Source organism: Rhinoraja longicauda, chromosome 9 (genome assembly GCF_053455715.1).
Source record: "Rhinoraja longicauda isolate Sanriku21f chromosome 9, sRhiLon1.1, whole genome shotgun sequence".
NCBI lineage: Eukaryota > Metazoa > Chordata > Chondrichthyes > Rajiformes > Arhynchobatidae > Rhinoraja > Rhinoraja longicauda.
Genome location: NC_135961.1, coordinates 24,048,741 through 24,064,935, shown reverse-complemented (window position 1 = coordinate 24,064,935; position 16,195 = coordinate 24,048,741). Strand labels below are relative to the sequence as shown.

At 39.9% G+C, this 16,195-nt stretch overlaps 1 protein-coding gene across 5 annotated transcripts in view; it reads right to left on the bottom strand.

Annotated features, from left to right (window-relative positions):
- Positions 1–15,858, bottom strand: part of eml4 (EMAP like 4) — a 161,442-nt gene extending 145,584 nt beyond the window's left edge. For 3 of the 5 annotated variants that reach the window (XM_078404971.1, XM_078404974.1, XM_078404975.1), the window contains exon 1: positions 14,877–15,279. In XM_078404971.1, the coding sequence (XP_078261097.1) occupies positions 14,877–14,901 (25 nt within the window). In that variant the 5' untranslated portion in view covers positions 14,902–15,279. The other 2 variants (XM_078404972.1, XM_078404973.1) reach the window with 2 other exon arrangements.
- Between the last annotated feature and the right edge of the window lie 337 nt (positions 15,859–16,195).

Here is a 16,195-nt window from a genome sequence, read left to right as displayed (position 1 = left end):
CTTCATGATTTAACACACAAACATTTTATTCTCAATTACACTGTATAGTTGTCAGTGGCAAGAGGATCACAGTTCAATGTGTGCAAACCTTTTTAAGATGGAAATTCTACACAATGTCCCCAAATGCAAAGACTCAACTCAATAATAATAATATATTCCTTTATTCGTCCCACACCGGTGAAATTTACAGTGTTACAGCAGCAAAGTGGATAGCAAGAGATCATTCATTATAAATAAAAGTAAAGACAAGGATAAATTGTCATCAGTTTACTGTGTATTCCTTAACTGTTACTGTTGACTCGTCTGCTGGGAGCAGTGCTGGTTGTACAGTCTCAGCAGCGGGAAGGAAGGACCTCCTATATCTCTCCTTCACGCACTCGGGGTGAAGAAATCTGGCACTGAAGGAGCTACTCAGTGCAGTGACAGTGTCCTGCATGGGGTGGGAGTCGTTGTCCAGAGGTGTCAAGGTCTGGAGGAGATGTGATGAAATGGATTTAAAGATTTGCTTGTAATAGGCAGTGATCAGTGTGACAAATGTGATGATTTGGTTGAAGACCAGTCCTCACATGAATATCGATTTCTCTCACTTCAGATAGCCCCAGCTTTCCCTCTCTTTCTATCCCACCCCCACCCAAGCCACACCAGCTTTTCGTTTCACCATACAAACAGCTAACAATGGCCTGTTTCCTTTATCGTTACTTTTTTGCACATCTTTTATTAATTATTTTTTATCTCTCCACATCACTGTCTATATCTCTCATTTCCCTTATCCCAAACCAGTCTGAAGAAGGGTCTCGACTCGAAACGTCACCCATTCCTTCTCTCCAGAGATGCTGCCTGTCCCATTAAGTTACTCCAGCTTTTTGTGTCTCACATGACACAAGCTGATTTTGGAAGAATACATGTGATGGAAAGGGAATTTACAGGGAAAACAAAGTCAACTATCAACAAAATTGCTCTTCTCTGCAACTTGAAACATGCTCAGAGATTTTTTCTAGTTCTAATGAAAGGTCATCAACATGAATCATTAACAGTCTCCCTCTCCACAGATGCTGCCTGACCTGCTTATGTGCCTCCTTGTTTTATTTTACATTAGAGAAAGTAAGTTCTAAATGGGTTGGTTTATCACTTCATTGCTGAATACAACAAAAATCAAAACACATCTTTACTTCACGCCAGATATTGTCACCATTCCAAGCAGAGAACAATAACACTTTCCCCATTTAATTAATACAAAAGGAAAAAAATAGCTTTTGTGGAATTTCAGTACATATTTTAAAGATTTCCTGCAGAAAATGCTTAAATTTGGGAAAACTGATTTTAGAAATGGTTATTAGTATACAATGCAACAATAAAAATATGCCAGATTAACAGGGAATACAGAAACATGCAACACAAGATGATTAACTCTTCTCAAAGCACATAGTATATTCAGTCCTAACTAGATTGAAAATTCCTAACTGAAACCCTGGTATCAGTGACAATTTAATGATCCACACAATGGTGTAAATGCACCCTTTAACCCCTTGTTTAATAGAGATTTGATCTCCTCATGTAGACATATTTAATGTTGCAGTACTCTCAAATGAAATTGCCTGCTGCAAGTTGAGCTTCATGCCAAAGTACATTACCTTAGTATTTACCAGCACTAAAGGTCATTTGTCATTCAGCTGCCTTAATGTCAAGTTTCTCTGGATACTTCTCAATATGAAACATGCCTTTCTGCAAAATTGGGTATCAACATAATTCAACTAAAATCAATTATGAAATAAAGAATGAACAGCAGACTTAAAGAAGTGTGTTGGAATCCAACCAATCACTATTTCTCCACAAAGACCCTGCATCTTTAAAACCTTACACTAAAAAACAGAAATAAAAATCTAGCTCCAGAAGAAAAAAAGAGAAAGATTTTACTTCATGTTTTTGCTTTTTTAAAAATATACTGAATTCCCTACCCATCCCAATCCCACCTACCCAAATTGATAAAACACTACCAGGTGTATAAATAGCCTTTCACCGATCACACGTGATATGATAAATCTGTCCACAAGTGAAGCTGACTGGTCAACTTGTAGACAGATTTATCAGATCACATGATTGACCGAGGCACCATCTATTTATACTTGCCATGGGTATTCAACGGTGAAAAGAAAGGAATAATTTTAAGTACATCTTTTATTAAGTTTCATTCCAACATTGCATGCCTGCTTAGCTGCTGTTATGAAGGCCCCTTCCAGCCATTGGCCTTTAGCCATTAAAACCAAGCTGACTAGGGATACCGCAAAAGTTTATGTGCTCCCACCTTCCACTTCCTGCAGCTGTCTAATCAGTAGCATTACTCTACTCAGACTGCTCCAAATATTGCAAGTAATGCTAGCATAGTTCTTTTTTTTTTTAAACCAGTTGTTGGAAAGCTATCGGAAATTTTATTACTAGGGATGAGATGTTTTTACTATTTGCCCCATGTAAAATTTGATATCAACAAATTTAGATAAATTTAGAATTTAATGAAAACTGATTATGTGATGAAAAATGAACAGGAAGCCCAGAGGACTCAAATAACCCAATCAGAAAGACCCATGACATAATTTTGTTGAAATTAACATTTCTCTGACCAAACCATTACATTTCTGAAGACACTTAAAAGAAAGGGAGATAGTGTTCTTCAATATTACTTACATGGGTATCCGGAAAGCATTTGATGTTGCTCCATACGAGATGATTAGTAAAAGTAAGAGCATGCAGGCAGACACGCTGTAGATTAGCAGGGATGGGGGATGTTGGTGTGAAGATAAAAGTATACTTTGATGGGATGTCATGTTCTGGCCATAAACCTTTCAAATATTTATTAATTAATAATGAAGAGATTTGAAGATGTTTTAAATGGGACAATATCTCAGTGTAAATGGGAGCTGGAAGTTATATATTGGTTTAATTAGTAATGAGTACGAAAAATTAACCCAAATGGGGGAAATGTGAATTCATAATTTTTTTTAACTTAAAACTTTTAAATCAACACTTTCTAATTATTCCACAACATTTCAGAATTTAATAGCATTTGGGAAACCTAGTTCACAGGCATAAAAAGCAGTTAAAAAAATAGAAGAATTCTGACATTTATTTCTGCAGATTGGCATACGAAAGTAAGGAAGCAAAGGTTTAATTAAATATGCCTTGATCAAAGCACCTATGCTGTGCTATTCCCTGTGCTATTCCCATTTTTGAAAAGGTATGTGCTTGCCTTAAATTAAAATTAAGACAGAAACTTCTAAACTTAATTTAAATTCCCCTTAGTTTCGACGCCTTGAACTTTATCTCCCAAAAGCCTGGAACATAACTGCAGAGGTGAACCTAGCCGTGATCTAATTGGTTGCAAAGTTAGATACAGAGGGTCGAGTCAACTAACGTGATTCCTATGCATCACATTATAAAATATCTAATGATACATTTAGCTCAGTGTAAGATGTAACAGTGAAATATTCAGACCAAAAATCCCTGCTATAAAAAAAAATTGCAATATCGCTGCCATGGGGACTCAAGTAGAATCTCTCAGTTGGTTTTCCAAATGCAATGGGAAATGTTCTATGTACTCCAAAGCAGCTTTACTACATGGAGTAATAAGAGCTACTACAAATCAACGCACTATGCAGGAGTAGAAATGCAGTAAGCAAGGTAATCTATATCTGTCTATAATCTGTCTTGGGGGGGGGGGGGGTCAGGCTGCTCAGAAGCAAGTCACAGATCAATCATTCTGTTGCATCGCTACAGTGTCAAGCTCCAAGTTCCTTCCTATAAATAATGTCACTCGATTAACCTTGCAGAAGGGAAAGGCTTACAGAGACAATCTCCATCACTAACAAATAGATTCAAAATATCACAATAAATTCTCTCAAGGTAATGATTGTTTTCTATGAATAAGCATACTTACAATTGTCACTTTGAAGAAAAATTGGATAAGAGAGGATAGTTACCTTGCTTGAAACAGGGAAGCTAAGAGACGACTTAAATTAGTTGTAGAAAATAATTTGTGGCCAAGATAAATGGCAAGCCCGTATTTACTTTAGCAAATCCCGGGTGTAAAGTTATTGGTAAAAGGATTACAATAGGGGAGACGATTCATTTATTTTTCTATCCAGACCATGATCGGAATCTGGAACTCATTGCCTAAACAAACAGGAGGATACCTTTGTCACATGAAAATGTTGGAAACACTCAAGTTAGGCACATCAAAACATCATGCAAACATTAATAAACATCATGCAAAAAGCGCGGAAAGTGGATTTAAAAAACGCGGAAATCCACGGAAACATGGAAAATTCACATGCCTAGTGTGTAGGACATAGATCTAGTGCATCAATGGTCTGTGTGGACGCGTTGGTTCGAAGGGCCTGTTTCCATGCTGTATGTCCAGTCAGCCTGATTTTAATGGCTAAGCTCCAAGGTCATTTATAATTAATTGTGTAAAGAATGTGTAAAGGGCAGCACGGTGGCGCACCGGTAAAGTTGGTGCCTTGCAGCGCCAGAGTTACTGCCTTACAGCACCAGAGACCCAGGTTCAATCCTGACTACGGGTGCTGTCTGTACATAGTTTGTACGTTATCCCCATAACCTCACGGGCTTTCTCCGCGATCTCCAGTTTCCACACATACTCCATAGACATAGTTTTTAGGTTAATTTTGTAGGAAGGATCTGCAGATGCTGGTTATACACCGAAGATAGGCACAAAATGTTGGAGTAACTCAGCGGGGCAGACAGCATTTCTGGAGAGAAGGAATGGGTGACGTTTCGGATCGAGAGCCTTCTTCTTCAGACAGGTCTCAACCCGAAATGTCACCCATTCCTACTCTCCAGAGATGCGGCCAGTCACACTGAGTTACTCCAGCATTTTGTGTCTGTCTTCTGTAGGCTAATTGGCTTCGTATAATTGTAAATTGTCCCTAATGTATGTAGGATAGTGTTCGTGCGCGGGGATCGCTGATCGGAGCGCACTAGGTGGGCCAAAGGGCCTGTTCATGCGCTGTATCTGTAAACTGAAAATATATTACAATTCACTTTTTTTAATAAACATCATAATTGTAATCTTTTATATCTGTTTTCTATTCTCAAAGTTGTTTCATGTTTTCCTTGTTGATTTTGATTTTTACTGTCACAAGTTTACCTATGAGACAATAGAGCATAAACTCTACTCTACAGACAAACATCTCTCAATAACAATATACAAAATCTTAATATTTGATCACACCAACACTTCAGTTGTTATCGATAAAGTGACATACAATGCAATACATTTTTACTCAGTATTTTTGAACAATGCAAAAATAAAAATACATTTTCAATAATATTGCAGTTACAAAGAAAGAGTCCGAAATAATACAAGTTTCCCTGGATTACAGGTATTGTCATAAAGGACCAATTGTTGTTCCGTGGTGTTTACCAAAAATAATTATACATTTAAAAGGCCACTTGGTCAGGTAGTCTATCAAGATTATTTGCATTGCAATTGGAGTAAGATGCAACAATTTCCACGCTATTTTTTATTCCATATCAATGCAGGCACAAAGCATTTCCAGAATCTACTCCAATAATCAACACGCTGTCCACAAAAGATTTAAACTGGCTAGAATGTACATTAAAATGTATTCATATGGGCATGGGATGATATTATAAATAGAATACATAATGGTTGACAGTTTATGTATAACTATAGCTGAGCGTTACCAGAAGTCACGAGACACCTGGATTTTCTCTCCTCCCTTATTTAATGGTCAATAGCTATTCTCTAACAAACATGATCATAATAAAATACTTTAATTGATATTTTAATGTATTGTGGTTGTGTAATAATGTGTAATAAATATTGAATTATAAATGACTAAAAGTGTAATGAACCACAAATTCTAAAGTTAAAAATGTGTTTAAATACTTTTTTAAACAAGGAAGACTCATATCCCCTATGTTTTAAGGGTTGCTCATGCATTTGTCTCTGGTTCCCTATTTCTTTATAATTGCATTAACATAGAATCAGAGTTATACAGTATAGAATCAAGCCCTTGGCCCATCTTGTCCATGCCAACCAAGTTGGCATATTGGGCTAGTCCCACTCGCCTGCATTCGGTCCAGAGCCCTCTAAAGCTTTCCTATCTATTTAATCCACTTCTATAACGTCCTCTGGCAGATGCTTCCAGGTACGAAATATTCTCAGAGGGAAAAATTTGCCTCCGAGATCCCTCTTAAATCCCAGGAAAAAGACTGAGTGTTTACTTTATCCATGATCCTCAATGTCCTACATTCCAAATAAATATTCCCAGCCTATCTAACTTCCCTTCATAACACAAGCCTGTAAGCCCAAGAAACAACTTGGCAAATCTTGTATGTACCCTTTCCAGCTTAATGACATCCATCCTACAGCTGGGTGACCAGAATGGCACAGTGATCCAGGTATGGTCTCGCAAACTTTTGTGTTTCTCAATGTAGGCAAACATTCCAATACCACACTCTCCACCTGACTCACCACTTTTAGGGAACCACTAGGCCAACAGGACCCATTGGGCCCAAACCTCTCCTGCATTGGTGCAGCACCCTCTCCTTCTCCCCACCCCCTCCCCTCCTCCCTCCCACCCCATCTCCCTCAACCCCCCTTATCCTCCCTCCTCCCCCTTTCATCTCCCTCAACTCCCCTTATCCTCCCTCCTCCCCCCTTCCCTCCCTTGTAGATTTAAACTTTAAAATGTGAATAACTTTAAAAATATACCCGATTTCAATGAAACTTCTTCCATTAGCACCAAAGGGACGATGGCGAGTAAGGTGGGCCTAAAATTGTCGCGCTATCATGTATCATTTTGGCTGTAGTTCAGGAACAAACAAACAAGAGTTTTAGTATATAGATACTCCCAGATCTCTCTGTTCTGAATCATTCTCCAGTGCTCTATCATTCACTACATAAGTCCGACCCTGCATTTGCACGAAAATGCAACATCTCACACTTATCAGACCTAAATTCCACTTGCCATTCTTTGCCCCACCTTCCTAACTGATCTAGATTCTGTTGTAAATTTAGATATTCTTCCTCACTCACCACTATACAACCAATTAAGTCATCTGCAAATTTACCGACAAACCAAATGATTATTGCGCATAACAAACAGCAGTGGACGCAATACCAATCTCTGCGACATTTCACTGATCGCAGGCCTCCAAATCAAAAAAACAACTACCCCTCTGCAACTACCCTTTGACTCCTTCCTACAGGTCCATTAGCTGGCTCACCTTGGATTTCATGTGATCTAAACTTCCAGTCTAGTATACCATGCAGGACGTTGTCAAAAGTCCATAAAGATAATGTCCACATCCCTGCCCTCATCAATCCCCTTGATGACCTCTTCAAAAACAAAATCTATCTGATTTGGAGGACTCGATTTCCCACGCACAAAACCCATGCTGACTATCCCTAATCAGACCATGCCTATTCAAATGCTGGTAAATTCTGTCCCCCAGAATCCTCATCTTTAATCGGACTTTATCTTGCACTAAACGTCATACCCTTTTATCATGTATCTGTACATTATGGACGGCTCAATTGTAATCATGTATAATCTTTCTTCTGACTGGTTAACACACAAGAGGCCTTCACTGTACCTCGGTACAAATGAAAATAAACTAAACATGGTTCCTACTGCTGACGTCAGGCTTACCAGCCTGGCTTGTCTCTGCTGCCTTTCTTAGATAACTATAACATATCTAAACATGTTTTCATTTGGCTGATGAAATCTGGTTAATGGAGGTTCGGTTGATAATCTTTTGTTATGGATTACAAAGTACATTCTCGACAATAAGCTCTACAACAACATTGTTTTTCAGATTTTACCTATGATTATAGGAGCTTAGTTTCTAAAGTCTGACATATTAACCTCTAACACAAAACCATAAAAAATTAACAAATTTTCACAGGCACTTTGGTCTCCTGCTCAAGCTGTGCAATTTCAACTAAAAACACCATATGACCAACTTGATACATAATACCATTGGGGGAGCGGAGGGGGGGGGGGGGAGCAACCACATGCTATTTCACATTAAGGAAGAAATTATGACAAGCTTTAGCACAAACTATGTCCTGTTGAAGATCTTGAGATTTGTAATCCCCATCTTCACTCCATGCTCACCAGCTGTGAATGTCAGCATTTGCAGCAAAAAAAGTATAGGTACGTCTCACTTTAATGTACGCGACATTTTTTCTGTAAAAACGTAACCTCAAGGAAAAAATGCAAAATATTTTAACAAGGACCATTACTTAATTGTAGCAGATGCCACACTGACAAGTCGAGGTGCAGAGCTAAGTCACATAAACTGCGACACCACAAAAATTACAAATAAGAGAAAAGTAGATATATCAAAGGAGCAACAAATGACGCAGACTTCGATAGACTGAATACTGCAATAAAATGGTTTAGGGTGACAAGGTTAATGAAAGCAAGAGACTGACAGTTGACCAGAATAGGGATCAACTCTGTAGATTGTGTACTATGTTGTACATTGCATTTTATATTTGATTAATATAAAATTTCCTACAAATAAATAAGAGTAAACTGAAAATACCGTCACTGTTAGAAACTCAAATCCTTGGTCAGTATTCATATCACAGTTTATCCCATGAAGACAAGACAGACCATTTGCAACTTTGAGAGGTGTGATCAACAAAAGGGCTAAGTATTTGTCCACATATCTGCTCCATTATTATAACTACCCACCTTCCCATGTCTCACTGGCTAGTTAACATTTATTCCCGACTTGATTTTAGTACCTTTAAATTATTCCAAAGTATTCCTTTCATAGTTTGTCACACATATTCAACCCTACATAAAGTTATGCACCACAATTATAAATCCTTACTCTCCTTTTAAGTTCCACCCATGCATGCATTTTGGATCCAAGGTTTCAAATTCTTTCCCTCGACCTTCCCCTCCTTCACAAAGTAACTTTAAACAAAGGTTTAGACAAAACCTTGAGTCATGCCTCTTGCTACAGCTAGGTCAAAATCCATTATTCGTTAATTGACGATAATCTTAATAAGTTCCTGTCCATTATGTTTAGAGTAATTTGTAAACTCCAGTAACATTTATTTTCTTGGTGCAAATTTAGCAAAGGAAACCATGCAAGTCTTATGTGATCATAAGCCTATACTGAAGCCAAGAATGTGACAACACAAATAACTAAGCACACCATTATCAGAAAAATAAGAGACTGCAGCTTTAGATTAGACAAAGAAATGAAGTCTGCTATTCATGGACATCACCAGTTGCTGGGTGTCTTCTCTGGTGATGTTCTGCCAGGCCTGTATTGCAGCCACCTTTAGCTTATGCTTGTTTTGGGGGCTAGTCCCCTCCAGTTTTCTCTTCAGCATATAAAAGGCATGCTCAATTGGGTTCAGATCAGGTGATTGACTTGGCCATTCAAGAATTGACCATTTTTTTGCTTTGAAAAACTGTTGCTTTAGCAGTATGTTTGGGATCATTGTCTTGCTGTAGAATGAACCGCCAGCCAATGAGTTTTGAAGTATTCGTGTGAACTTGAGCAAATAGGATGTGTCTGTACACTTCAGAATTCATTATGTTACTAACATCAGCAGTTGTATCATCAATGAAGATAAGTGAGCCAGTACCTTCAGAGCCATACATGCCCAGGCCATAACACCCCCACCACTGTGTTTCATAGATGAGATGGTAAGCTTTGGATCTTGGGCAGTTCCTTCTCTTCTCCATACTTTGCTCTTGCCATCACTCTGATACAAGTTAATCTTCGTCTCATCTGTCCACAAGACCTTTTTCTAGAACTGTGGTTGCTCTTTTAAGTACTTCTTGGCAAACTGTAACCCGGCCATCCTATTTTTGCAGCTAACCAGTGGATGGCATCTTGCAGCATAGCCTCTGTATTTCTGTTCATGAAGTCTTCTGCAGACAGTGATTGTTGACAAATCCTCACCTGACTCCTGAAGAGTGTTTTTGGTCTGTCGTTCAGGTGTTTGGGGATTTTTCTTTATTATAGAGAGAATTCTTCTGTCATCACCTGTGGAGGTCTTCCTTGGCCTGCCAGTCCCTTTATGATTAGTAAGCTCACCAGTGCCTCTTTCTGATGTCTCTAACAGTTTTATTCTTGTTTCTCAGTCTCATAATGGCTTCTTTGACTTTCATTGTCACAACTTTGGTCCTCATGTAGATAAACAGCAATAAAAGTTTCCAAAGGTGATGGAAAGACTGGAGGAAAGACTAGCTGCTGAGAGCTCTCTTATACATGCATTAAGGAGGAAATTAAACACACATGAGCAATCACAAACACCCGTGAAGCCATGTGTCCCAAACATTATGGTGCCCTGAAATGGGGGGACTATGTATAAACACAGCTGTAATTTCTACATGGTGAAACCAAAATGTATAAAAATGGCCTTTATTAAAATCTGACAATGTTCACTTTAACCACGTGTGATTTTTTCTATTACAAATCTCAAATTGTGGAGTACAGAGGAAAATAAATAAATGATGGGTCTTTGTTCCAAACATTATGGAGGGCACTGTATGAATGTTGAGACATACAAAACTGATGCAACAGATCCAAAAGAACTCAAAAACACCTCACCATAGGATTTCGTTAAAGAGGAAATTCAAAATCTTTACAGACTTAAAGGGCTTAGCCAACATTTAAATGGTAGAATCACTTTTATGCAACTACTGCAAGCAAGCTGTGTTATTGCTTTGTGGCATACTCCTAGACACCATTCATTGGCTTGGTAATTTACTCCCTGGTTTCAAGTGACATCATAAATCAGACAACCAAAGCTCCTTAAGTGCAACATCGATGTCATCTGAACTCTGACATTAAAATTAGTCACATCATTGCTTCGTACTACCATCCATAATGCATACCACACCCGTAATAAAGTTAAAACAACCCCAGTGTCAGTCAAAAGCAGCACAGCTATTGCATTGAGAAACCCACTTCCTCCAATGACTGTTGAACATTAACTTTCAAATAAATTATAAATGGTGCTGGATAATAATTGAGAATGAAGCTTGCAATATTCAACGTGGAAGTATTTTGCAATATCGTGCCTCATCACTGAATATCGTGAACCAATTAGAGTGTGCATTTTAACAATTTTTCACAGATGTCATTCTGTGGCAAAATATAAATCAAAACACAGCCAAATTTCAATTTTACTTCGGAAGTTTAGTTTATTATTGTCACATGCACAGAGCCACAGTGAAAAGTTTTTTGATGCATGCCATCCAGTCAAAGAAAACTCTATACATGAATACAATAAATACGTTCACAACATACAGGAAAAAGGGTATAACATTTACTGCAAGATAAAGTCCAATTAATGATAGTTCAAAGGTCTCCAATGAGGTAGATGGAGGTGTAGATGGGAGGTCAGGACCATATTGCAGCTAGTGGGAGGGCGGTTCAGTTGCCTGATAACAGCTGGGAAGAAACTAGAAGTATGCGTTTTCAAACTTGCTGTACGAGTTCAAGAAAGGCCATTTTGTTTGAAACTTGTAACGCCAGACCTTCCGTAAAGTAACAAAGATTTTCAATAATTGCAGACACTTCCATCAGCTTTGATTTTAAATTTTGCCAATAAGGGACCAGTGAGCATTTAATACATGGAGCTCTTTTCCTCACACCAAAACAATGCAAGCATACAACAATGTCACATAATCCATTCACAGTATCTCAAAATGTTACATAGAAGTTGAAGAGAGTATATTTAAATGTCCACAGCACTATTACAATATCATTAAAAATACAAGTCAATGGTTCATTGAGCGAGAAGATCATCCAACCATTTGGCAACATGCCATTTCAGAGAATATTGCAGCAATTTCCGCATTGAAATTAACACACAATATATTTTAAATAACAAGGATTATAAACAAATATTACTGTTGCTATCATAATATTCCTTTAATTCGAAATGTACATTGGTTGGGTGGGTAAAAAAATATATACAAATAGCTATGGGTAGTATATCTGCATTATCGTATTAAATTGCACCAAATGACTGGATTGACAGCAGCCTAATGAAATCTCAAAAAATTGTAGGAATGATTGCTATCACTGTTCCATTATTGGTTCATCATGGGAGAAGACGAGGAAATGTGCAGCAATAACTTGGGCTCAAGAGCACATTTCAATTACAACTAAATTATGGTCACAAGTATTCAACAATCACTTATTATTTCATCAGAAATGTTTTTTACATTAGTCCAAATACTCAGAAGCATTACTCCATTCTGTCCACTATCACTACACAAATAAGACATTACCAGAACTAAAAATGTAACTAAAACCTGTGGATACATGATAAAAACTGAAGATTTTAAAACTAAAGCTGCCATAATATTTTACTCGTAAATAAATAATTGGGAGAATGGGGGCACAAAGTCAAAGTCTAGATTAGGAAGACGTCAATTCCAAAAGAAACTACTTTAAAACAATGGTGTCTGGTATTATCTTATTTACTTATTTCTGCCCCCTCCTCTTGTTCTGGGTTCTTGTTCTTGAAACAATAGCAGAGGAATTGGTTCTTTGTTTTTACCCTAATCAAAAAATTCAATTAGATCACTCATCAACCTCGAGTCAGAGATTACAAATTGTGGAATCACTCCTCATAATTTCTCTTTTCAAAACATCATACCAAATCTACAGTGCTCCACTTTCAACACCTGCACATATTTCAACGGTCTCAGTTCTCAAAATGGAATGGAGTACCCCTACTTTCTGACAAAAATTCTACATGACTGATCATTCACTTTCTCACCTTTGCAATCCAATCCTCTTGAGATAAAAGGCAAGCATTTAATTAGCATTTTTTGTTGTGTATGATAAAAAATTCCTGGCGATGAACACCTACTCTTCAGCATCTCCTAGCACCTCACAATTAATATTCCTATTTGCCTTTCAAGATCCAAATGCATTCCAGAGTAGTCAAAAACAAACTTCCTTTCACAAATATTGCTCTAACTGACAACGTTCTGACTGCTCACTCAGTCTTGCTGTTAGCAAATCAATATTAATGTGTGGCCTCTCTCCCTGATTTGGATATTTGCAGTTTTCCATTCTGAATTCTGCATACTTTCTAACTGTTGTGCATTTTCCAAATATTACAATCAGCGTATCTGTAATTTTAACAGTATGGATTACAACTGGTCCTAGAGATTTATTTCTTCAATTCCCCTATTATCATTTTTATAAAACTCTTATGCAGCTTTTTTTTCCAGTCCTTTTCTCATGCAAAAGTACAATGGCACTCATATAACAACTCTGCTATTTCCTATCTCACCACCACCTATCATCAATAATTCCATATTTTCATTACAATTCTTTTCTATTTCTTTTAAATGTCTTTGATATTATTCGTTTTTTATATCCTTAAGATTTATTACAAAATATGCACATACTTGGTTTCTTATTTTGTTCACTTCAATATGCTGGATATATCAGTATTTACATTTTTGAAAGCCTTTCCCTTTTGTTACTTTTTAATACTGTCTGAATCGTCAGATTAAATATTATCGTTAAGGGCTATATGGCCGTTTTGATCCGTACATAATACTTATTTGACTGTGTCAGCCAAAGTTACCTTACTTAAACGTTACCTCTCGTTTCTCTCTTCCTCTCATACCCAATATCAAAGTCAATATTAATTGTTTGCCATATGCATTATTGTCATTGGATTTTTTAAAGTAATGCTGGTGTGTTACTCTTAAATAAATTCATTATGGTCCGCTTACACACCATTTCTGAACATGAGAAAACATTTCACAGGCTTTACAGAAATAAGCCATTTGGTCCAATCCATGCTGTTACTGATGTTCCTCATCCAATTATCAAAATAACCAGATGTTCCTTTCCGCCTAAAATGCTTAGTTAATGCATCTTAGCTCTCTAGCTTAACCACTCTGCGGCAGCAAGTTTCACCTTCTCTCCATTCAATGGGTGCGGAAGTTTCAAAAGTCTCCATAATTTCCTAGTGACGATGTAATATGGTGGTGGCGGGTCGCTAGGTTTGCTCGTCCCTTGTGTGGAAACCTTCTGCCATCCACCAAGAGAGCTGAATTATCTCCCTGGCACGGCTGTTGGAATACCATCAATCGAATCATCTAATCTAACTTTGTACTCCCCTCCACAACTCGAGTAGTTTATCCAACGAACGTTTCAGCCACGTAGAGATACACGTTTGGATCCACTTAAGTCATCAGCCGGGATGACAGCAGTGGCTGTGCAACTGGGATCAGCAGCATTTGGCAAGGGACATCGGCGAATGCTTCGCTACAGGTCGTTCCCCAACTCTTAACTGGCTCTGATTGCGAGTGCAACTTCACACGGACAGGCAGGTTGGATCACTCTTAATCTGAATCCACCATTGCGCCGTGCAAGGGAATGAGGAGGCGGTTTAGCAAGGTGCCCGCGAATGGATGAACCTGCGGAGCTGCAGCATAGATAGCATTAGCAAGGGCGGGTTAGGGGTGGACGGCAGGTCCTGTCCGGCGCTAGGACCCGGGGGCGCTGCCGCGGCCGTCTAGCGGCCGCCCGGACACCAGCGGCCGGAGAGGGAGAGGGGACGCGGAGCACATGCAACCCGCATCCCTTCGCCCGGCGCCAGCTGTCAGCCCTTCTCCGAGCCGGGCCGGTGGCAGACTCCGTAGATTTAACCGTATCTCTCTCTCTCTCTCTCTCTCACACACACACAGCCCACAAAGTTAGCCGGTCCCGGGAGGCTGTGTTCGGGTGGTTGTCTCAGCGCCGCCGCCTCCCCGCTCTCAGGGGCTTCGCATCGGCCATTCCCCCGCGAGCGGCGCCTCGCTCTTCTTCAAACAACTCACCCAAACTGCCGGCGAAACCGTCCATCGCGCGAGTCGCAGGGAGCCCTCGGTCGGCTCCGGCTCCAGTCCGCCTGCCTGCTGCTGCTCTGCCTGCTTCTGCCGTCTCTTCCAGTTTAAATTCCTCCAGCTGTCCTGTCCATGGGACACACGGTGCTCCGCTTCACGCTCGGGGGAACCCGTGCCGCCTCAGCTTCATTTACTGCCAGAGAGAGGTTCGTCAATCAGCCGCACGATTTTTTCCCTTCTCCCTCTCTCCCCCTCTCTCTCTCTTCCTCCCTCCCCTTTCGAAACTCGAGCTGAAAGAAAAACACACTCGCGCTCCGCCTTCGCCGCGGCGGCCACCGTTCACCGCGCACTACTGCGCACGCGCAGCGGGGGGCTTGATCCCAGTGCCTTCTGGGAATTGTAGTCTTACTTTCGCTGCCTGCTCCACTGCAGTCTCGGCACCAGCCCGCCTGCTCCCCTGCAGTCTCGGCACCAGCCCGCCTGCTCCACTGCAGTCTCGGCATCAGCCCTCTTACTCCCGTGCAGTCTCGGCACCAACCCTCTTACTCCCCTGCAGTCTCGGCATCAGCCCGCCTGCTCAATTGCAGTCTCGGCATCAGCCCTCTTACTCTCCTGCAGTCTCGGCACCAGCCCGTCTGCTCCCCTGCAGTCTCGGCACCAGTCCTCTTAGTCAAGAGAGAGTTAGATTTCGCTCTTAGGGCTAAGGGAAACAAGGGGTATGGAGAAAAAAGCCGGAACGGGAGTACTGATTTTGGATGATCTGCCATGATGATATTGAATGGCGGTACTGGCTCAAAGGGCCAAATGGCCTACTTCTGCGCCTATTTTCTATGTTCTATGTTTCTACTGCCTGCAGTTTCCGTATCTAGACCCCTACACTGCAAACTCAGCACCAACCCCCCTACGCCACTGCAATCTTCATACCAACCTCCCTACTTCACTGCAGTCTCCACGCCAACCTCCCTACTTCACTACAGTCTCCACGCCAACCTCCCTATTCCACTGTAACCTCGGCACCAACCCTCCTAGCTAAGCAGTCTCACGTTTATTTATTAACTTCAATGTATGGATGACACTGAACATCCTGGATAGGCAAGGCTATGATAAATTTCCATGTAACCATGATCTTTTTGAATGGTGGAGCAAACACGAGGAGCTGATTGTTTTTTTATTAATCATTTTTGGGATCTGGGCATCATCACTGACAAGATCACCATTTATTGCCCATCTCTAATTTCCCCTGAAAACGTGATAGGGAGCCATATTCTTCAATCACTAGTCCTTCTGATCTAGTACCCACATTGAACTGTTAG